The sequence below is a fragment of the Psittacula echo genome (genome assembly GCF_963264785.1).
Source record: "Psittacula echo genome assembly, chromosome: 6".
In the NCBI taxonomy this organism is placed as follows: domain Eukaryota; kingdom Metazoa; phylum Chordata; class Aves; order Psittaciformes; family Psittacidae; genus Psittacula; species Psittacula echo.
Genome location: NC_137743.1, coordinates 7,981,007 through 8,005,781, shown reverse-complemented (window position 1 = coordinate 8,005,781; position 24,775 = coordinate 7,981,007). Strand labels below are relative to the sequence as shown.

At 41.8% G+C, this 24,775-nt stretch overlaps 1 protein-coding gene across 1 annotated transcript in view; it reads right to left on the bottom strand.

Annotated features, from left to right (window-relative positions):
- The window catches only part of SHTN1 (shootin 1), a gene marked incomplete at both ends in the record, with an annotated part of 64,372 nt that overhangs the window by 4,908 nt on the left and 34,689 nt on the right, over positions 1 to 24,775 (bottom strand). The window contains 8 exons of the mRNA XM_080621183.1: positions 3,759 to 3,942; positions 4,825 to 4,945; positions 7,608 to 7,661; positions 8,269 to 8,378; positions 11,861 to 11,943; positions 13,496 to 13,601; positions 15,900 to 16,053; positions 17,331 to 17,477. Coding sequence (XP_080477309.1) covers positions 3,759 to 3,942; positions 4,825 to 4,945; positions 7,608 to 7,661; positions 8,269 to 8,378; positions 11,861 to 11,943; positions 13,496 to 13,601; positions 15,900 to 16,053; positions 17,331 to 17,477 — 959 coding nt within the window. The remainder of the gene's footprint in view (positions 1 to 3,758; positions 3,943 to 4,824; positions 4,946 to 7,607; positions 7,662 to 8,268; positions 8,379 to 11,860; positions 11,944 to 13,495; positions 13,602 to 15,899; positions 16,054 to 17,330; positions 17,478 to 24,775) is intronic.

Here is a 24,775-nt window from a genome sequence, read left to right as displayed (position 1 = left end):
AAACTAAACCCAAACCCCCCAAAGCACCAGGGCAGAGCCAGACACACCTTCCCCTTCGGGTCTGCACACCGCAGGGGGCACAGGAACTCTCCTTGCTCACAAGGGAAGTAAATTGTCACCTATTCTCCTTTAAGCAATTGTCACCAAATTGCACTCCTGCTGGATTAAACATTTGGGAAGAAATCTGCAGATTACCTGAATGCTGAGGTAAGGCCTCAATTTCCCTACAGGATACACACCATTGATGTCTTCCCCCTCAGCATCACCTTCCACACGTGTCACACATTCATCATCTGCTGAATGGCTTCAGACCTTTCTTCTAACAGCCTCCTGCACTGAAATAACACCTCACCTGGGGGTTCAACCCCAAAATTTCTCACCTGAATTAATTTCTCTGAGCTATTATCACTTAGTTTGATTAAAAGAATATTTCAGAATCCACCTGATTCACCATGGCCAGGTTGGATGGGGCTTGGAACAACCTGCTCTAGTGGAAGGTGTTCCTGCCCATGGCAGGGGGTTGGAACTGGATGAGCTTTAAGGTCCTTTCCAACCTAAACTATTGTGTGATTCCATGAACCTGTGTTTATGGATGTTACAGCCCTTTTCCACAACCCCTCTTTAGGCAACTCACAGGAGCAGCCCAGGAGTAATCACACCACGTGTGGAGTCTTACTCCAACCAACGACTGAAATTGCTTACCCCATGTGTGTGTATTTGGGTTGGATTGTCACCGATTTGGGGGTGGGGAGGATCCAGGGTTTTACTCAATGAGCTGACTCCTCTCTGGGCATTGTTCACAGATACATTTTCAAGACTGGGTCTTTTTCAAAGGCACAACCTTCTTTCCCTGTCACAATGGGTGTGCTCAACTGTTACTCACCATGAATAAAGAATGATGACTAGGGCTGTTCACACTTAAATGTATTATCTCCTCCTTCACATCACTAACCTTAGGAAATTGATGGTGCAGCAAAGAGAAATAGCTCATGCACACCTATTCCTCAGGTTTTCTGTAGGAAGCTGTACATTAAGATCCGGGTGAAGAAAGAGGAATAAACATGCACAGTATGCATAGTATGGGACCTGCAATCCTCTGCTGTGCTATAAACTGGCTGCTGCAAACAGTCAAAGCGGGTCACACCTCTGTCAGATTGCTAGGAATTGCAATTTGAGGCAGCTGCATCCTCTTACCTCAGGTATGAATAAGGAGAAGGGCTACAATAAAGCTTTTGTATGCCTTTGGCACTTAGGGTACCTGTTTGTTTAGTTAACAGGGCCTATCTGGGGAAATAGCGGTTCAAGAGAAGCAGGCATGTAGAGGGAAACAGCCTGTGCTTCAGACCAGTGTCCTCATAACACATGTTGCAGGGGGGGTTATTCACTGAACTAGCTCTGGTATGGCCCCTGGGCCAGCCACTACAGGCTGGATCACATCTTGTGGCTTAGTTTCAGTCTTCCAATGAGTCCAGGGATCCAGTTTACACACTAAAAGCACTCCAGGATACAAATCAAAGCATGGCAAATGGAGACAATGAAGAGATGTGATTAGAAATGCTCTGCTGATCCAGACTGGACCGCAGGTAGAGATGGACCCAGGGAAGCCCAGAACACTGCCTAACCACAGAGCCATGCTGTCAGACGAATGAACTTCCCTCTGATGTCTGCATCACATCAGCCCTGTTTCAAAACAGCACTTGCACACCTTGGAGTCCAGAGGCTGCTTCTACTGACCTCTGCTGCAGACAGTACCCAGGAGAAAGTAATTGCACTTCCACATGGTACAAAGCATCTGGGTTATCTCTGCTCCTCTCTGCCAGCCTAGCAGCAGAGTAGGAGAGCCCCAGCCCCTTCTCTCTTGTTGGAAAACCATCCTCAAGGATGAGCCTTTCCAATTAAGCAGGCTTACACCAGTGGCTGGCTGCAAAGAAGCTCCGCAGCGCTTCGGAATCTGGCCCACCACATTTGTTTTAATGCTTTAAACAGATAAATTAAAGTGAAATGTGTCTTTCAGGATGTCACTGAATAGGCAAGCTGAGAAATAAATTGAGCTTCACATATGCTTTTATAACACATAACAACTGTGACTGTCAACACAAGATCCTTTTCACTGTCAATTCATCACGCATTCTGCAAGACCTTGGGGCCTGCAATTATTTAATTTCCTTTCTTGTAAATGCAATTTCCACTTAGTTTGGTGGAATAAAGGTAGACAAAGGGGGTAGGAGTTGCTGTTTTTCTGATTAAGGTTATCTGCTCAAAACTGAAGAAATCCACAAACTACAAACACAGTATTTTTCAGGAACAGCCTCACCTTTTCTGTCAGGGTAGCAGTTCAAGAAAACACAATGGCATTACTCCTGTCAAATTAACTGTTGAACCAATCGTCATCTTTCTGATTAAATTAAAATGAAGATCGCCTTTCTTTTAAGAATACTCAGATGAAATCAAAAGGAAAAATACACAATTGGAAACGGCATTCTGCTTTTAAAACTTGGTGTGAATGAAATAAAACTGCAGAGCACAAAAGGAAATTGAGCTCTTTATCTATCCAAAACTAAATGATACAAGTACCTGCAGGAGAGGGAAGTAAACACCAGCTCATAAAAATAGATGGGAACCGAATTTCCAGCTCATTTGTCATGACTTGCTCCTTTGATCCAAGCAATGGAGACTTGCTACAATTGGTACCGGTGGTATTTTCTTACTGACAGAGCAGGAAACCAGAGGTTTAATTAACCACGATTACAATATTCTGCCAATCTGATTCATCTCATCCATTCCCTTTTCTTGCAGTGACAAACTGACAAACAACCTGACAAGGGACCTGAAGCAAGTGCACAGCCCAATTTCAAAAGGAGCTTGGTATTGTAAAACAAACCAGCCCTCCAGGGGTATGTCTGAAATAAGTATTCCTGACGCAGGTTTAACTCTTTGATGCTTTACTGGCACCTTGGGTCTTCAGGCTGTCACGACAGAAGATTCTGCTGCCCATCTGTGCAAATGCAGCACCAACTGTATGTTGGTTTGGGGTTTCTTGAAGAATTCATCTTGAGATTTCAGGCTAATTCAGAGCTTTTACCAACAAACATTTAAGAGTAATAGTCAGGACTTGTTTGGGTCCAACAGGATCTGCCCTGCGCAAGGACCAGAATGACTTGCATGATTCTAGTTTTTAACAAATTGTGGTAGAACTGCCTTTTTTAAATCAAGAGTTAACTGTATAACTATCATCCCTCTTCAGGACATGAAAAGAACCCTCAACCTTGCTATTCCTCTTAAAACCCTGAGCTGGTTTTTTTTTGGCAGAGAAGATGAATGGGTTTTTAAAGAATATTCACATATTTCACAGGGAAAGAACTTCATCTCAGAGAATTCAATTTCTGCCTCCATGTGACACTTCAGATTCTTCGAGGAGTCGGTGGTAACCAGCTGCAGACTGTACGTGTATCCTCTTAACCAAAACTGGTATTAAATTTATGTTAAGTTAAAAACATAATAGGGTGTATTTCCTAATAATAAATACATAATGAAGTGGCTGCCCCATCCCTGGCAGTGTTCAAGGCCAGGCTGAATGGAGCTTGAAGCAACCTGCTCTAGTGGAAAGTGTCCCTGCCCGTGGCAGGCAGTTGGAACTGGATGAGCATTAAGGTCCCTTCTAACCTAACCATTCCATGATTTGATGAAGTTATATTCAAAATTAACCAATTAAACAGATCTGATACTAAACCACATCTAGAGATCCACATTCTACTTACTGTAGCGTAGGCCTGGAGCCTGTTACACCCTTAAGCTGGTTAGAGGCAGGACCTGAGTCAGGAACTTGGGAACTGAATTGTGCCTCCAGGTCTTTCTTGTTCAAGGCGGTTTGTGCAGCACTGGTTCCAGAACCTAGCACAGGCAGAGATTTTGATTCTGATGTGGCCAAGATTCCAGTGGGACCTAAAACCCAAAGAAATGTTTAATGCTTCTGTTATCCTGGTCTAGAAACAACACATAAGCACAGTAGAATTGAAGCTAACTGCAGAAATCAGTTAACAAACAGCATTCAGTGAATGGAGAAGATCAAAACACCATATTTGCAGCTTCTGCTCTCCCCACCAAGATTAGCCCTGTCTTGCACCACAAGCAGGGCTTGGTACATTGAGTTGTGCACTCAACCCCTTTACCTTCTGGGATGGTAAGTCCCATTGCTCACACAGCACTAACAAATCACAGCTTGGCAGTGCTCTCCCAGCAGATGTGCAGCTGGAGCAGGAGCCAGCCCAACAGCACAAAAGCCTCTTCTCATACTAGTGAGTACTCAGCGAACTCTCTATCTGTGAAGTCCAAGCTAAAACCATACAGTGACATTGAAACTAGCCACACCTGCATCAACTGTGGCATGGGCTTACACTTGCACTGACCGTTTCTAATCAGGCAGAAGGTCAATAAATGATAGTAAAGCATAGCTTAAAAACTGCAGAACCTTGCCCTGCAGAAGAGACAGATGCAAAATCAGTCTTAAACCCTCATTTTTCTGGTTACCATTACTTGTTTCACAGTAGGCTCAGACTAGTAACTCCAGTAACAGTGTCTGAGCTCCAGGCAGGACAGGGTAACCTGAGTCTATATGGCTGCGTGCGCAGGAAATCCTGACAGAGGCATCTCTTGGAGAAAATGGGGATGGAAAGCGGCAGGAGCGATGGGGAAGTGAGTCACTGCAGAGGTAAGCAGAGTTCTCCAGAATGGCTGAAATGGCAATGGTCTGGAAGAGAAAGTAAAGCTTCAAGAGTCACTTAATGCAGGGAGAGGAAGAGGACTACAAAGAGTCCAGCCACTTACTGCCACTGTCCTGGTCCGTGGTCACTTTCCGGCGCCGCAGCACTCGCTCCAGCTCTGTTTCACTGCTGTCAGTTTCGAGGGACTTCAAGCTTCGGGAACTAGTGGATTTATTCAGTGTTTCCTACAGCAAGAAACAGGCATGAGAAGCTGAGGACTACTGTGCCTCGCCAAACATCCCGCATGCACCTTTTAAACAGTATAAAAGCAACTGCAGTTCTAGACCAGGGTGCAAAGCTCTTCCTTTAGTGCAACAGTGAGCATCTGGGGACTGGCTTACCAGTTCTCCTCTTACTTGGATTTCCTGATGTAGGGATTAACCACACTTACCTACATATTAGAAGATTGACATCAGGCTTTAGAAAGATGCTCTGGATCATTAATGAACAAATTCTGATGTTTGCAGGGAATTGTCAACTGCCTCTATCTTAACATTTAAAGGATCTTATAAAAAACCTGCTACAGCTTTAGCATGCCCAGAATTAACCTTCTGGCAAAAAGCCAAAGATCCATATTTTACATGACGTATGTTTTAGCATGATCCTGTGTTGCTGCATCCTGGTGCGTACACGTATCTGCAGAAGTCAGTACATATTAGCTGCAAATGCAGCACGTTATTATATCCTGTATCTAGCTCATTTGCCGTAACCCTCACCCTGTGCCCTTGTACTTCATGTGGACAGAGCTAGATCTCAAACTGAAAGTTTTTTAAACATAGAATAATCAAGTGGTTTGGGTTGCAAGGAACCTTAAAGCTCATACAGTTCCAACCCACTAGAGCAGGTTGCTCCAAGCCCCTGTGTCCAACCTGGCCTTGAACACTGCCAGGGATGGGGCAGCCACAGCTTCTCTGGGCACCCTGTGCCAGCGTCTCAGCACCCTCAGGGGGAAGAACTTGTTCCTGAGATGTAATCTAAATCTACCCCTACATACAGAATACATGTTCCAAAACACGTTATGTGACTCATATAGTGGTTTTCCAGGGACTAAATGACATATTCTTAAAATCTTTTGTTGACAAGCACGTAACTGCTGAGCAGAAATAGCAACTGACAACACGAAATGGCATCACAAGCTGCTAAAGCTGTGCTGCCTTAGGATCCCAGCAAAGTAACTCGTTCTTTATCCCTGCCCCAAAAATTCAAGTGTTCTCTTTGGCAACTATTAGAACTTGAACTGAGCAGGGACATTAATAATCAGCAGCATGCTCCAGATCCCTACAAACGTACACATACCAGAGCAACTTGAGCAACGGAGTCCCTCAAACTCCGCAATTTACAGAGCATAAATGAGGTTTGTGTGTAACAATTAGATGGAGGCCTATGTGAAATGCATAATTAGCAGAGTAACAACAAATGTTTACTCCATCACATCCCACCCCCATGTTTGTTGTCTGACTGTGCGTAATGATCGGTCTCGAGAACAGACTGGAATTGGATTTTATACAGTTTGTCTCACACTGCGAATATCCTGAAGGGCTCAAAAGCAACGAGCCAGATACAGAAGGGCAGTGACTGCAGGTTTCTCTCTGCTCCCTCTTAAGTACATAATCGATCAAGTCTCCCCTGATGTCTGTGGTACAGTGTCAAAGACATTAAACAGCTATTAGAAAAGGAAAGGACCTTCAGCAGGACCCTTCAGCCCAACCCTCTCTGGTCCAAACAGCTCACCACATCAAATCAAACTACTCCTGTAATTACAGAGTTCCATTTTAAACATAATCTCCGTGTGGCATTTTATTCTTTTTCTATTTACCTTCACATTTAATTATGTGCCCCTCTAATTAGTGCTCAGCATTAAGGTCTGGTGGCTCTCTAGATCATTTCTTCCCTTCCTCCCCTGCTTTCATGTGACTGGCGAACTGTGAGTTTAACAACGTTGGTGCACACTCATGATTTTAACTCACAGCACAGGCTGTGGCTACACTCTTTACTCCACCACCCAACACAACACTGAAGTTATTTCTATAAGGGCTGTTTAGGTATTTCACCTTAAAAAGGCAAAATTTCACCTGATGTGCTGAAGTTGCACTTCAAATTCAAAAGCCTCAGGGTCAGGGAGCAAGAACTACAGCTCCTTCTGACTGATACAATTTTAGCACTTGTGCAAATGAAGCCAACAGTTAAATAAGCAATGCAGTGTATGAGTAAAGGACAGAACAGGAGCAACCTTAGCACATTGCTCTGAACAGGACCAAACACATGCCTGATGTTTTTATTTAGTGATAAATGGGTATATGGACAGCTATTCAGAATCAATGTTTTCTACAGATTCACATGCAGACAGACTAGAGGACTTTTGCTCTATTTAGACTATGTCTACCCTATCAAGAAATTGGGTGACTCAGGAGACAGCAGGAGTTCAGAGCAGTTGATGAGAAGAATCCCACATCTACTGTATGTGCAGTTCAAGGGCTTCACTTCGGACTAGATAGATACTTTGCTGCCTCTCCCTCCCTAAGCATCCCCACTGTGAGTACTTGGAATGTCTCCAGAGGATCCATGGCAGGTGCAGGCTGTAACATTCCCTCCAGTGGCAGGAACATATACATCCAGAGCAGTTAGCAGGCTAGTTTTCTCCCACATAAATTCTGTTAGCAAGGCAAAAATCCAATCCTTCAGTCAGACCAAAGTCAAAAGTGGAATTGGTGGATTCACTCCAAACCTGCTCTACAGCTTCAAACCAGAACACTAATGGAGCAGTTTCCAATACTCAGCTATTTTGCACAGAAGGCCCTGTCAGCTCAACGAGAAGAAACTGAAATACAAACTCTTAAGTTTTCTTACCAGAATCCCTTTTAATTCTTTCATTGCACTTTCGGAGGGCTTTGGTGTTTCTGGCTGTAAACAAACACAACATGTTAAAAACCATGCGAAATGGACCATGACAGACTTTGTACTTGAAGACAGACATGGCATGTACTTGAACACAAACAGGCATACAGTTGTGTTGTCCTCCTTTGCTTTCTCTTCTCATGGGCTAACATCCAAAACACTATCTTATGTGGATGAGGGGAAGAGTCTTAGCAGGCTGTGAGTCACCCTTAACTCTCTGAATCACAGCCTATCCATAAAGAGTATGCTTTTGTGAACATGGTAAGCAATATTTTATAGTAGCCCCACTCAGGTATTAGTCTACAGTACTGTGTAACAGTAATAAATACTGCTAAATACTGTCTACTTCTTAATCACCCCTTTACTCAACTCAGTTATTCTGTCCGTGCTTTTTACTTCTCGGTACCTGTTTGCTTTCAGTTCCTTTCTGTGTCAAAGAAACTGGGATTCTTTTTACTTACTGTTGGCCTCACTTCTTCTGTTCTTCTAGATATACGCTGCTCTAGTTAATTTTGTTCAAAATCAAGGTGAGGCAAATGCATTCTTTTGACTGTTTTACAGAAAGCCTGATTTATTTTCAGCTAGTATCACTGCTCTGCTGTTTATTCCAAACCTTTGTTTTAGGCCTGATTGACTGGTTCACTGGTCTCAGATGAACTCCCTTTTTAATTCTGTCCATCATTTCTTCAACAGCTTGTCTCTTCAGATCTGTAACTTCTTCACCTGCTTCAGAAATCAAAGACGATTATCACATTCTAGACATGAACTACAGAGAAATATCACAAAGGAATAAAAGTGTTAAAAGCCTCTTGAACAGTTGGTTGTCATATACAGCCAGTTACCATAACATAAATTAGTTTTACTGATGAAACAGCATTTATATACACAATGTACTTGGTTATACTTGGTGCAGTAGGTCTTCCTGCCTGCATAATACACAGTCAAGGCCAGGTTGGACAGGGCTTGGAGCAACCTGGTGTAGTGGAAGGTGTCCCTGCCCATGGCAGGGGGTTGAAACTGGATGATCTTAAGGTCCCTTCCAACCCAAACCATTCTTGGATTCTTTATGGTAGCAGAAACAAGCAACCTCATCTGTAGTTATCAGGAACTCTAGTTTCTGGACACAGCATCACAGAAGTGATCTTTGCTATCAGCTAAAGTGTCTCAAGCTCTTCAAGGATAAAATGCTAATCTACACACATCGAGGATCATGCCATGGACTTCACAAACAACAAACCACAGTGTCTGCAGAAGCTGAGACAGAAGCAGGGCCCACATCCTGAAAAACATAGAGCTCCTCTAAGTGGGAATTGCACAAGTTCAGTGCTATTGGCTGAAGCACCAAAGACTGAAGAACACAAGCCCCACTTCCACTGTGGCTCAGCAGAAATCTCCACAGCTTCACTGACATGGGACAAGTTGATAATGCCTCATGCAACCCATCACAAAGTGACCATATGTCTCCTATTTCTCATGGGTTTCAGAACCTTGCTGAAACAACACCCAGTTGAACCCAGCTGAACTAAGCCCACACATTTAAGGAACCCTGCATTGAGTTAAAAGGCAAAACCTAAATACCATGAAAGGGAATGGTTGCTTCTTCAAGAAATTCAGTATGAGGACTGAAAAAGATTCAGATGAAACAGGAAGCTGCGTGACGAACCTAAACAATACCTGTGAACTTCTCAGTGTTCTGGGTAATGTAACAAAAGACTTTTAACACGCCAAAAGGTGGGGGGGGAAAGAATACTTACAGCAAGTACATGGAGAAATAGGGTTGACACTATTCAAAGCTGCAACATTGTACCTTATGTAAGAGGAATTTTAAATAGACTTTCCCTCGCTCACTTGTCAGGGTACTATTGATGATTCATAGAAATGCAGTTTCTGTATTCCAAGGTAATTTCATGTCAGGCTTTAATTTCACAAACAGGCTGTTTCAAATATAAAAGCTTAATTGGTGGTATGGGATAGAAACCACTCATTCTAAGTCCTTAACAAGGGTCAAAACAAGCTTCAAGTTGGATATAATAACTAGATCAAGAAAGAACTTTCCCCCTTTTTTATCTTTATTTTAAGAACAGCTCAACTATTAAGAGAAAAAGCAGTTTAGATGTGATTGAAGAAAGGTCAGAATTGTTACAGTTTGCTAATAAATAATGAAAGAATGGGGTGTAGAGAATTCCACAACATTTCCTGCAATCACTGTTTGTAACAGTCTCAACAAAGAGGTGCAATCAAAACACTAAGGATGCTCCAAGGTAAGGAAACGTGGTAAATGAAGGCAAAAGAACTGAACTTACTGAAAGATAAGACTGACTCTTCATAAGAGATCTCAATATGTAGGCTCACTTCTCCAATTATTTTACACAGACCAACAATCTTACTTCTCTCAGCCTGGTAACCAGGTCCCAAAGATTCCCCAAGGGACCTGCCCATGTCACCCCATTCCTCAGTGAGGTGAGGAACTGAAGAATTCTGCATGTTGGTCCCCCCACCAATCCAGCCATGCTTGCATACCACTGCAGTCTGCTGTTTTTTTCTCTAACAGTTATATCCTACACCCATAATTTTAGCAGGTTCCCTTCTGCAGCCCCCTTCTTTGTTTAAGTGGCAGCAAATGAGTTAAGCAATTCACTACAAACAAACTCCTGCTGTTTCAGAAGAAAGAGGGAAACAGCAAGAAAAGCTTTGTTTATTTAACTGGCAATGCTTGTCTAACTAGCTCCGACTCTTCAGGCACTCATGATCATTTGTAAATCTCTACTTAACTCCTGTTCTCAACCTACTAAGTTTCTAGCTTCCATTAAGAACAAAAAAAAGCAATTTCAGCTGTTACTTCACATGCAGAGCCACCTCTGTGCAAGGTTCTGTTTTGTTTTAGGGCTTCCAGTATTATTAAAGGATTAGCATTACAGTCAACTCCGAAAGGTGATTCTGCAAGGTATGAATTGAGGGATGAAAACTGAAGCATTTAACAAACTAGCTCTGTGGAGAGGCCCTGGACAGAAGAAATCACAAAGAAGCAGCTATTTGGAAGTTGGAAGCTTCCCTGTATTATGCTGTATATAACCTGCTCTCTGCCTAATGCTTGTTGGGTTTGTCCTTCTGCCTCTTCCAGGTAGCCTGTGGAAGGCCAAAGCCCTGTACACACTATAGCTGCAGCTACATGCTGTAATGTCTCCAGTTTAGAGGCACAGGTTGAGACCTTAATGCTGCAACTACTACAGGCAGTACCAAACTGCCAGGGTACAACTCAACAAGCTGCACAGCATCACTGTAACGGCATGGGGCCTAAACTGAACCATTCTGCTTTACCCATCCATCTCACCCAGCTTATCACCATACCCAACAAAGTGCTTATCGTCTCAGGGCCTTCTGTGAGCCTGTTAAGAAACACAACCACCCTCTCCCTAAGGGAAAAAGAGGTATTTTTCTGCCACATCTGTAAATGAAACCAACTCAGTGACATATCTGATAAACATCAGAGCCAGAAGCTGGAAGATCAGAAGCTTCCTTCAGTTACAGCAAGTGCTAGGTCTTCCCTTAAGGTTTTTGATCCTCAGCATCAAAAACTGTTCATACCAAAATCCATTTGGAAAAAGCAAATTGGATGCTTATCACCAGCTCAGTTGTGGAGGCATACATGACTACAAAGGCTACACAAATTTACCTGAGATCTCAAGAGGTTTGCAGTAGAATAGCACAGACTATTTCAGTTGGAAGGGACTCTGACAGGCTTGGGGCACCAACCACCTTTGGGAAGCCTGTTCCAACATTTGACCACCTTCTGTCAAGAAATGCTTCCCCATGTCCAGTGTGAACCTCCCCTGGTGCAACTTCGAACCATTCCTACACATCCTGTCACTGGATCCCAGGAAAAAGATATCAGCACCTCGTTCTCCATGTACCTGCCTTGGGAAGCTGTGGACAGCAATAAAGTCTCCTCTTAGCCTCCTTTTCTCCAAACTAGACAACTCCAGAGAAACCAAAGCTTCAGTGCCAGAGACACCACTTCCTATCTCAGAGCATGTATACCTGGGCTGCAGTCACATTTCTGGACTGCAAGGTAGATGAATACACTGGGACATGGACACCAGTAGTTAATGTTGACAATTCTATCTGTACCCACAGCTCATTTTCAAGAGCTTTATCTGCATTATCCAGTGAATAATGTGCATGACTTGAGAAAGGATGAGCCATACCAGACTCTTGCTGAGGAGGTTTCTCCTTCTTGCTCACGTTGGTGTTGGAGTGAGATCTCTTGCGAATCATTGACATGAGAGACCTGTGGGGGAAATGAAACTGCAGATTGACATTCTGTCCTGTGTTACACACTGTTAGAATGAACTTGAACATGACACAAAAACAGCTTGCTTATACCTGATTATACAGCTGCTTACAAAAGACTCATTTAACAGTTCTTGAATGCAGATGTATGTACTGAATTACCCCCCACAATGCCTCCCATCAAAATGCATCAGAGAAATTTATTTCTTTTTAACAGCCATTAGGCACAAATCAAAACACTCCAGATTTGAATATTAAAAGGCAGTGTCTCATTGTGACACATGACAAATTGAAGCTGCTCTGGCATAATAAACGGAAAGTAGAGCTGTAGATATTGAAGTATTATTCTCCAGAGGACACTTAAATATGGTGATCAGTATCTTCTCACCAACTCCAAGTTTGTAATCTTCTTACAGTGTCAAATAATTATCCCTTCACTACAGTCAAAACGCAGAAGTCCAGGCAAGGGAATGATTCATCTCAAAGCCCAAGTACGCACATAAACATCACGGTGCATGAAGGAAACACTCTGATTTAAGTTACTACAGGGCTGAAAATGAATAGTGTTCTCTATTTCAAATAGTAAAGGGCACAAACTTAAACAAAACAAAAATCCACCACATCCCCACACAGTTAATTCATGCTACACATTAGCAAGAAAGCAGCAAGAAGCCAAATGAGTTAATGGATCTAAAAAGAGAAAAGCCCAAATATAATTGTTCAGAACATGTTTAGTTTATATTTCTAAAAACAAAGCAAGACTCACAAAGGGATGTATTCTCCTTACTGATCATCTCCATTCATATACTTAACACAGTGCTTAAGACTCCTGTATGTAATTTCCATTACAGAAGGTTAGAAAGTGTCATGGAAGTCCATTTATGTTTAAAACCAAGCAGACAACATGAACATTAGCTGAGTTCCTAAAATTAACTAACCCTAAAGCATACTTCAGGGCTTTGTTAATTCATTTGGGTCTAATGCCTGATACAGCATATATTGGGCAACATCTTTTACTGTTCTTTGCAAAAAAACAGGCTTGGTTTTGATAATTTCACCCCAAACTGCTTGATGATGGGGTGATGATTTTATGTGGGGTTTTAACTTATGAAAGCAATTGTGCAGACTCAATGGAGTCTGCATTTTCATATGAGTAGCTGACAGGAAGTGGCATACAGTAATCCAACGTATCCTTTGGTTCAAAGGGGTTTTCTTAGCAGTGGATTCAGACAAGCATTTCACAAGTCTATAATTACAGCTATCAGGTGAACAGAAAAAATATAATCTCCTAAATTTCAAGCAGACAGGTATCCCTCCTCCTCCAAAGTCACAGTCTAGACTATTTGTCAGGCTTGGCACTGTTCAGAATTGGTCAGGGTGTTAGTCTGTTGGCAGGTGGAACACAGAGCATGTCCTGCTGGTAAAGAGCCCAAGACAGATGGAGGAAGCCTTTTTTCTTTAAAGACACTCTTCCTGCTTGAATGCAAGCTCATGTAATGTGTTCTGCTTCAGCAAAGCATTGACGCTGTGATCCTTATTTAAGCACTTACCGTATAGGGTTAGGAGGAGGGGGAGGAGGGAGAGGAGGAGGTGGTGGTGGTGGAGGAGGTGGTGCAGGATTTTCTGACTGCTGTACTCGTTTCTGAAGTTCATCAACTGCACAAGAGCAATAAAACAAACTAGAGTGAGTTCTGGGTTCTCGCATCTGCTCTAAAAGCCAATTCTGAGGGTATAAGCAAAGTAGCTCCTAATTAACTGAAAAACAAACAAGACTAAACTACACAACTGCTAGCAAGCCCTATTTTTGAGTACATTTTCTACCGAGAACAATGTCTTAGGCACACAGGATTCTCGTTAAACCAGTTATCTCCAACGTGAGTTACTTTTGAAACTAAAATGACACTCTGCCTCACACAGGATTCTTCTTATTAAATAACAGAGCAGGGAAAAAAACATCACATTCCTGTGATGGTCTATCTTAGGTGCATTTGAAAATGAATCATGGAATCTCAGACTGGTTTGGGTTGGAAGGGACCTTAATTAAAGCTCCTCCAGTTCCAACCCCCTGTCACGGGCACCTTCCACTAGACCAGGTTGCTCCAAGCCCTGGGCAACCTGAACTAACCAGAATTAACAAGAACCAACAACAATAATGAACTAACCAGAGATGAAAGAAATGAACAATTTCAGCTTCCAGACTTATCTCTGTCTTGATGATGGTATGGGTTTGCCCCATAAAAATGGTCAAAACTGGGCAGTGGGCTGAACGCATTCTTTCTCTCCTGTTTTCCTGTCAGATCTAAGATGTGGATATTACTTTTCTGCACTTGAAATGTTTTCAAATACAATTAATAGAGGAAGGGCAAAAACAGAGGAAAAGAAGTTAAATTTCTTTTAGTTACAAAAATTCTTAGCAATTGCCCTAAATACAGTAGGAATTATGCAGAAGGACAGAACATGATTTCCAAAGGGCACATAGTTCTTTGTTGTCGTAACGATGGATTCTAATTAAATCTACAAACTTTAACATTTACTTCTAAATTTTAAAAGGAAAAAAAAAAAATCAATAGAGTCACTTTAAATTCCAGGTACAATCTTTGTGCTGATAAATCCCTTCAGAAGAACAAATAAGCCTGGAAGGAAAGAACCTGCTGTGAAGGTCAGATCTTTTCCAAGGCAGCTGAGAAAAACTCATATACTGCCTGGGCATATTTTTAAGGCTGGGTAATGTAAAACTCTAACACAAAGCAGTTCTTCCAAGCAAGACTGCAACCAGCTTAAAGATAATCCTGCTCTCGAGGATCTGTTTCAGAAAAGCATGGCTGTATGTGGTGTCTTAACTAAGGAGATGGACTTTGGCTTCCTCTGATAGGGGCTCAAATGCTTCTCTGAGCAGGTGTCATATTTAAAACTAGCACCTGCTTAGGCCTTGAAATGAACAAGGACTGAAAGCAAAGGCACAATCAAATACTTAACAGCCATAGCTCTGCATTCCCTATTGCAAGGCTACACACACCAGGGCCCTTTTTAAACCCAATTTTAAATAAAGAACAGTAGGTCCATAATTTCCTCATTCAATAGACAGGATGCTTCAGGCAAGCCAGGCACCATCCTGATAGCAATAACTGTATGAACATCTGCACTGCCACAGTTCTCCCCTTCCAAATATCCCACGAATCTTCTCTGCCTGTATTCGTTGGGCAGAAACAAGACACACACAGTAGCTAGCAAGACTTTCTTGCCTTTCAGTCACTTGACATAGAACAAAATATTTGACTATAAGAAACAGATTTAGATGTAGCACTCTCATGGATATGGGCCATAAAAGCCCACTGGATTTGTCTGGTTAACTCCCTTTGTAGAGTTTTGAAGGCAGCATTTACCTTTAAAATATCTGCCTGAAAACAAAGAAAGAAAAGAAACACCCCTCAGGCCCTCTCACATCAGCAGAAGTTGTTTTCTCACATGTCAATATGAAGGGCTAAATCGTGTTTATTTTCACTGGTGCCCTCTACTGCAAAACTATTAAATAGTTGGGCAGCTTGATAATTATGTGATGGTTTCCTACAATTCATTCAATGTAGACTCCACAGTCTGTTTATGTGGGGGTTTATCTACTTTTAAAACTAGGTGAGAGGATTTTGACTGAATATGAAAGATTGTGTCTTTCACACAGAAACCCATTCACATGTATAAATCCATCTCTAAGACTCAGGGCAATCTAACAACAGTATTTTTACAGCTTACAGGAGTTTTACAGGGCTATTCTTTCACACACATTGTGGACATGACTGTTCCATGGTTGAAGGCAGCTGCTGTACTTTGCCTTGTGAAGCACAGGCTGGATCTCAGCTACACAAAGGCTTCTGGGGTCTCAAACATAGCATGCATAATTCTATTTTACACCACTCACACCTCTGTACCTCTAAAATGAAAGTTATTAGATGTTTTTACCTGAATGCTTTAGGTCTCTAGCTTTTTCTTCTGAGTGCTGACACTTGAGCTCTAGTTCCTTTTTATCTTCTTCCAAGAGTTCTAGTTGCTGTTTAAGACGACTAATCTCTTTATGCAGAGCTTGATTCTCTAGCTGCTCTTCCAGTTCTTTGATCTGGAATTGGCAAACAATAGCATTCGTTACAGTAAGAGGTACTTTCTGTCCTTCCTTTTGATAAATTAACCCATTAGGTATGATTATTCCTGAAAACATGATTTTATAGTATAGAAGTGAACTACAAGTCCCAGAAAGGGGACCATTTTTGAATGGGAGCTGGACAGATTTTTCTAAGAGATGTCAGAATTTCCTATTACGATCCCAACTTGTTTCATTTCTTCTTTAGAATACATCTTTAGTTCCAAAGTACTTAAGCTATAAGAATGTTCCCTTTTATTTTTTATAGAGTTTTTATCACATACTTAATTTCAGAACGTTTCTTCATTTGAAGCACAAGAACACTGACATGTTTGTTCTCATACTGACTGCTTCTGACAGGTTGGTTATTTAAACTCCCTTGTCTCAACTCATGCAGATGCCAGCGGGTGAATTACAGAACATCCAGTTTAAAGGCAGCATTCAGGTGCAGAGTATCAATCACTTCCCAAGTCCCAGATATATACATTTTTCTCTAGACTTCAAGGAGCCAAAGATGCAGAGGTTTTCTATGAACTGGCAATTATTCTTCCAAAACACTCATTCAGAAGCATGTGAGATTATACATAGTTTTATTATTGCTCCAGTGATGAAAGCACAGGAACTGTCTACCTATTCCCTGCATTACTGTTACCAGAGCTTTAAGAACAGGCCTCACAGCTAAGGGAAAACTTGTCTTCAGGCTTTCAAGTGAAGCAATGGTGATTTTTCCCAGTTAGAGATTGATTTAGTCCAGTTTCAAAGAATATATTTGTTTAGATCCTAGTTCTATAAATACCACTTTGCAGCATTCACCTAACATTTCCCTACTCCAGTATATCTGGCTCTTCCCCATGCATTTCTTTAGCAAGTGACCAGATTACTATAGTGAACTGTCTGCCTCTCATCTCTTTGTCTTCTTGGCTTACCCCCCCAAAATACCCTTTATATTACTCTATGTCCAAAATACTCTCCTGCCATCTCTTCTTCTCTTAATGGAACTTGACTTAATGCACTTCACTGGCATCCAGAGTGAAACACTTAGGTAAACCAGAGCCTTGAGCCTGAAAAACCTTCAGATTTTGTTCTCAGGTCTTACCAGTTACTCAGAGGAAGGGAATCACAATCTCCTCTGAAATTTTGTTTTCAGATGGTGAACTCTTATGGGTACAAGATCTCAAGTAATTCTTAACATAACAAATACATGACACTGCTTACATTCAGAAGGCTTTCAAAGACTTCTGCATGAGATGTTTTACCTTTTGTTGGTGTTGAAGCCTTTCTTCTTCTAATGTGTGGGTTAGCTTAGCATTGTCATCCAGAGCCTTCAAAAGCTGTTGATCAGGAGCAGAATTCTGCAGAAGCAACTGACTTTGCCTTTTCATCTTATTTTGTTCAATAAACATCTGCCAAAACAAAACCCACCCCCAAAAAAAGCAACAGTTAAGCACATGCTATTGCTATCCTGAGGGAAAAGCAATTGGAAAGAAAATGAAGAAATTAACATCGTGTTAATAGGGATAGTGAGGAAGAAGGTGGGAAGGAAGGGAAAAGGATGTTTGAGAGTAGAATTTACAAGAGCTAAGCTCACACTGAAAGGAACTGGGTGTTTGCCAAAAACCACCCAGTGCTACACCTTCATCACCCACATGTTGGCAACATTCAGAATTTAAACATATCTCTGGAAACAGGAACAATCTGATCCCTATTCTGGGAGCTCTAGAGAGATTAAAAGAACTCTAGATGGAATTCACAGGCTATCTCCTCAAACCCATCTGCAAGCCTTGCATAAACCCCATTTATTTGGGTTACCTGGGTATGGGAATGATGGGGAGTCTTTGGGAGATGAATTTCAGTCCATGTTTGTGTAATCAGTGTATGCACTAATTACAAGAAAAGACATTTCAGGGCAATTTCAGCCTTTTCGTTCTGATCCTTGTGTTCTTTCCTCTTCCCCAGTTATACTTTTGATGTGGAGAATGGATACATCGGGTGTGTGTGTCAAATAGTCAAAATTCCCAGTGAATTTATTCTGAGTCTTGATATCTCCTTCAGGTAGAGGGTTGTCCCCCCAGGCAATAAGGGCTTCCACTCCTGACAAACTCAGCTGTGCCTGTTCTTACAGCAGAAATAGGGATTGGGTCATGCTGAGGTTTCAGATGAGCGTGCACAAGTCAGCAAAGCAATGCCGCTTATGGCAAGAGAAAAGGGAACAGCCTGAGAATGCAGATTCTCCCTCAGACTGTAAAAACACTGTTGTATAGCACAGCAAAAGCAAGAAGATACTGTAAGAATGAAGTATTACAAATACAAGAGTTCAATGCGATCTTTTCAGGTTCCCATACTACTTATTTACAAACCAAAGTTACAGATAAACATATGATTTCTTCCCATCCACTGCTACCACAGTGGTATCTATCTTTTTATTTATTATTATCTTTTTACTTATTATATATCTTTTTAATACAATTGGATTTTAAAGAAACATCAGCTGATGCAGATTTATGGCAAGCATTCCACCCAGAGCTCTGCATGGACACTTCAACTGAGGCTTCGTAGCAACCAACTCTCTCCAGTTGTCCATGCAGACTGAGAAGCTGGCCGACTATGCTGAACTTTTAACTCACAAGGTAGCCTGCTCGACCCTGTGTGCCAAGCAGCATCAATTGATGCAGTCCTAATACTAATAAAACCTACAATGAACACTTCATTGGGCAACACTGTGCCTTGAGGGTAGGCAATAAAGCTCTGGAGTAGTCAATAAAGAGGAAACAATGCATACAGGCTCTAGTACTACACTTTGTTGTAAAACAGAGACAAATACAGATCACTGTGGTGCAGTGCAAATATGCACTGTACATCAGACCTCTGTCACAGAATTACTCCTGGGGAGATTCTGGCTGGACACAAGAGGAAAATTTTATCAGTGAGAACAGTCAGCCATTGGAATAATCTCCCCAGGGCAGTGATGGATTCCCCGGCGTTGGACACTTCCAAGATTCAGCTGGACAGGTTGTTGGGACATCCAGTCTAGGTCTTGGTTTGCCCAGAAAGGTTGGACCAGATGATCCTTGAGTTCCCATCCAACCTGGGATTCCACGATCCTATGAAATTCTGCTAGTCAACCCAATTATGCTTGCATTATCTTACACTAGTAGTGCTGTGGCAAAAGCAACTCAAAGGCAAGAGAAGGTCAGAATCAAAACTACCCACTCCAACCCATAAAGGTTTGCAAGTCATCTATTTAACATTTTATCTTCTTAAAACAAACAGCACCTTTGAAACACCATATTTTAGAAACGTCTCTAAATCACTGCTAAAGAACTTAATGCTGTCTCAAAGCCTCCTGCTTTCCTTTTAAGTCAGTCAAAAGTTATCTAACCCTGACAGAAACAACATCTCTCTAAAGCCATCTTTAGCAAACATCACAGTTTGCCTACTGTGAACTTCCAGAGAAAAGTGAAAACTTGGGCTTCATTTTTTTTTGGAATCTGACAACTAATTTGAAGTGCTTTTTCTAGATTTGTGTTCCCTGTGTTTCATCACTGAACCCAACGGAACTGAGTCGTTGCAGCCTGAGAGGGCAGAAAGCTGACAAAACCAGAAGAAATCAAGTAGTGCAACCTGATCTCTTCACCTTGAGCAGATATTTCACCAAATGTAGAAAATCCATAGATTTGTAGAAATTTCACTTTGTAGAAATAGAAATGTAGAAAACTCACTTCGTTTTATGCTCTTCTGCAACAAAATGAAAAGGATCATTTTGAAGACCTGGGTGAAAACCTTTTCATTCAGAAGTTTGCACATGAAGTGTTGCATTTTCTATTAGCTTCATAAATTGCTTTCATGATATTGCAAATACATTCCTGCTCACAGCATATCCAAAAGTGCCTTTACCACCACAGAAAGTTTTGTTGCTTGTAATTTAATGCTGCAACCAGACACATGGGAATCAATTTCTCATGGGGAGCCCCATCCGTTTCAGAAGTTACTTACACACGTCCTTGAAGTACAAGCATATTCCAAATGGAAGGGACAAAACTAGACAAGAGGGTCATGGCAGATATAGCAGAAAGCAAGCTGCTGATGAGCTGACGGCAAGTTTTTGAGAGGTTGCTCTGAGTGTTTGACATGGGACAAAAGAGACCCTTAGCAGTTAATTCTAATTTAATAAATACAATTCCTGCTTCAGCAGGGCAGAAACCTGACTGCCTGCACAGCCTTGAATATTAATTAAAGTGACTGCTGAAAGGGCAAAACAGCTACTAACAGGATTATCTGGACTAGGTGGAATTTAACCAAGTGATGGATTAGCTCCGACTTTGCCACCTGCTAAACAATTACCTGCAGAGCATCCCGATCGATGCTAGAACCATAAGCTGATGCTGGAGGAATCTACTGAAATCATGACTGCAACTAAAGAGAGATCACAAAGGACAGCAGTTTGCTTACACCTACCATTTTAACAATCTCCAAGCATTGTGCAAACCAGCTATGTATCTTTTCCCCCTGAGTTTTCATAGAGAAGCTGCAAGGTGCAGGAAATCTGGGACTCCACCACTTTCCACTAAAGCTTGCACAAGAATTGGAGGTGAAATACTGAAAATAACAGATGCTTTTCCCTTGACCTGAATGGGGCCACACCTCATTCTCAGACCCGTGCTCCAACCATTATCCTACAGAGCGTTCACTGCAGCTGTTACTTCTTTACACCAGAGCTGAATTAGGAATTCTTCCTCATTAAAAAAGTTAGAAAGCAACTCTGTTAGTGTCAAGTCCCTGGGAACTCCAGTCCTTGTTCCAATAACGTTCAGGGTATAACTCCATGCTCTCCAACTAACTCTTCTCCCAGGAGCAAAATGAAGCTGTGCGAAATGCTTTAATATCCATCTGTTGCTACATTTACATCTATACGTCATTTGGGTACTCTATATGGAGCAACTGTTTTTGTCTTAGCTAAAGCATGAAGGGAGAATAAGGTCTCAATACAGCAGCGCTGTTATAATAATTGATGGTTGCATAAAGTAAATTAAGCATCAGTGGCAAACACTATACCCACTATGAACAGAATAACAAAAGGTATGTAGCAAGGCAGAGTCAAGGAGGTCTGAAGCAGAGAAGAGAAGATCAGTCAGCTGAGCAGTTGGCTCTGGCTACAGCCCTGGGCAGCACTCCTTCATCCCATCCACATCCTAGTAAGAAATCAGTAAGTCATCCTCATGGAATCGCTCATTCACATTGGTCACGGTCTACAGGAGCTGATGTTTTTTCAATTATGTGCATCCTGAAGCCTTGTGTTCAGACCTGAATTAAGCCCTAAGAGAGGTACGGTCAAGGTACTTGTATTTTATGTCGGGGGGGGGGAGAGAGTGATCTCCAAATATAGCTTGACAGGGCACTATGTGGCTCTGAATTGAGGAGGTACTCAGTCTAACATATAACTCCAGGTATGGATTTTAGTTACGTGGCTAATTAAGAATATATATCTCCCTCTATATATATAGATATATATATGAACTCACACTTTGTAACTGCTTAACTGTACTCAATTACCAAGGACACCTGGGCTTGTGAGGTTCACTGCTTATGATTACAGCATGAAACGATGGCTAGTGGGTTTTTCTGACAGAAGAGTTGAGAAGCAGATGTATCTTATTAAAACACATTAATAAACATGCCAATAGTTTGGACATTGACCTTGAAATGCTCTCTCTCCACTCAGGCTCAATCCTGCACATCAAGAAATCATATCAGCCTTGTATGAATTATGAAATTTAGTGTTCATCCCAGGTGTCTGAAGCCCTACTCACGAAAAAAGCTACAGCAAACAAATAGGTTCTGCACTTAGGACACAATCCAGAAAACTTAAGTCAGCACATGCTTAATTTGAAGTGCATGGGGTGTTATTTCACTCTGAAAATTCTGAATCTGGTGCTTTTATTTTTCCTTGCCTAGGAACTACTTCTATGGAAAATAACCACCAAATAATGGCAGACAGAAAGAGATTACCCAAATGGCTAAACAGCAAGGGCAAGGAGGGCACAGGACAAGATTCTCTTTAACAAAAAAAATACCCTAGTGTGAAGTATGGAAACCCAGACTGATGCATTTCTGGCAATGTGCTGTGACCTTCACAGATTTCCTCCTTCAGAGGAGCCAAAGGCTAACTTAGCTGGATTGTCAAACTGCCATAGAAAACTGAGGAACGTGATCACAACAAAGGACATATGCATAGTAATGGGGGCAGCCAAGAATCATTCCTCTAGATGACCCATAATACTTTAATGGCTAACAGCTTTATGTTAAGACCTGCATCAATTTTAGACTAACAAAGACACAACACACTTGTTTTAGTTATTTCGCTGATTGTCAGACAACTTCTGAAGGAACTATTCAGAGCTACAAGCTGTCACATTAATATGTTTTATGGCTCAAAAGAAGAGGCCTAATTTACTCAGAATATGGAAACTGGAGTAGATGAGTTAACCCTATTTCTTGTCCATCATTTACTTCTCACCATAGAGGTGCCTGGAGCATGGATTTTGTGTGAGAGAAAACTGAATCCCCATCAGCATCACGACTTCCTTCAAAACAGGGTATTATTTATTTTGCCAGCCTGGTCTGTACTAAAGGGTTTGTCAAACTCATTCTTCACTTATGAGGCACAAGTGCCCAAGGCCCAGAATAAAGGGGCAAAAATAATCCTTATTGTTACTTATTTCTTCATTTCCTGCAGTTAATGGCTTTCTTTTTGCCATGGTGCAAGTATGGAGATCAGGTCTATAATGCTCAGTCTTACAGCATTTAGACACCATCCAATATTTTCAGAAACAGATCATATACCACATGAAAAAGGAGGAAACATCTTCACAGTTTTTTCCCCCAATAGATTAACTGCCTGAACTAAAAAGAGAAAGGGGCAGGGGGAGAGACAGAGACCAAAGAGATAGCTTCCTAGAGCATACATCTGTTACCATTTCACAAGCCTGTTCTTGGGAAAAAGCTCAATGAAACATATTAGTGTTACATCATGCTTCAAAAGTGGTAACATTCAAGCTCAAGAGAATTCAAGTACTAACCACTTATCATGTCTCTTTAATTATTATTTCCAGTTCAATCAGCTGGATGGCAAATTAATTATCTTCAGATACCAGTTGCTGTTGAACTAGCCTTGGTAATGCACAGAGCATCCTACGTGTAAGCAGAGTTGCTCTGTGAGTGCTGGTTTTGCAGTACACACTCCCAGATGTAGCATGTTAATGCAAGAGACCTCACAAATGAACCCAAAAGGTCAAATGCATCTGAGGAAGCATTCTTTGGGAGCTCATGTCATCGAGATAACCAAATCCATTGCACGCAACCTCATGAGCAGCGCAGACATCTGTTGAGAATGACAATTTTCCTAAGTCTTATAAAATGATAGCCACCTTTTATCTTTCTGTAAAGGAAGATTCAGTCCCAGATTAAGTAATGCCAGCTGGACACTGACCTAGGTAAGAGGTGCAGGCATTTTGAGGTAAACAAGTTAAATGCAAACATGTTGTTGTGTAATGATTCCTTAAGAGTATAGTGTGCTGGTTTAATGCATCCGTAAGTATTGAGAACTGGAGGGAAAATCAATGCCCATTAAGATTCACTTTGTATTTTTTAATCCATCGGGATCACAGTTCCTTTGAACACAGCCTTCCAGCCTCTCAAAAGTGAGGGTGCTGAGGCACTGGCACAGGTTGCCCAAAGAAGTGGCAAATGCTCCATCTCTGGCAGTGCTCAAGGCCAGGCTGGGCAGAGCCTTGGGCGACATGGTCTAGTGTGAGGCATCCCTACCCATGGCAGAGGGGTTGGAACTGGTTGAGCTTAAGGTCTTTGCCAACCCAAGCCGTTTTATGATTCTATGACAAACTAGAAACTATTTTACAGGTAATCATAAGCACTTGGGAAACCCCTTCTCCCTCCTCAGTTGTGTATTTTGGGAAACAGCTTGCGCTAGCCTCAAAAGTGAGAGGAATCCCAACAAAGTGCTCAGCAGTTTGACACTTCATTTCTATTGTTCCCAGAGTCAGAGGACAGAAAACAATAGCTCAGTGCTAACTTTGAGAGTACGCTGCCTCTTCCTTGGGAGTTTTCCAAAGTAATTGATGCCAGCATACATGACAGTAATAAACTGTTCACTTGTGTTGGTTTCGGTTGGGATAGAGTTCATTTTCTCCATAGTAGCTGGTATGGGGCTATGATTTGGATTTGTGATAAAACAGTGTTCATAATGTTTTGTCATTGCAGAGCTGCACTTACAGAAAAGTCAAGGCCTTTTCTGCTCCTCACCCCACCAGCAAGCAGCATGGGGGTGCACAAGGAGTTGGTAGTGGACACAGCTGGGACAGCTGATCCCATATGGATATCCCATATGATATGGAATCGTGCTCAGCATGTAAACCTGGGGGAAGAGGAAAAAAGGGACATTGGGAGTGATGGCATTTGTCCTTCCAAGTAACTGCAGTGTGTGGCGGAGCTCTGCTTTCCTGGAGATGGCTGAACATCTGTGTGCAATGGGAAGTGGTGAATGAATCCCTTGTTTTGCTCTGCTTGCATGCATGGCTTTTGCTTTGCCTATTAAACTGTCTTCATCTCAACCCACGAGTTTTCTCACTTTTACCCTTCTGATTCTCTCCCCCAACCCACCAGGGTGGAGTGAGTGAGTGGCTGTGTG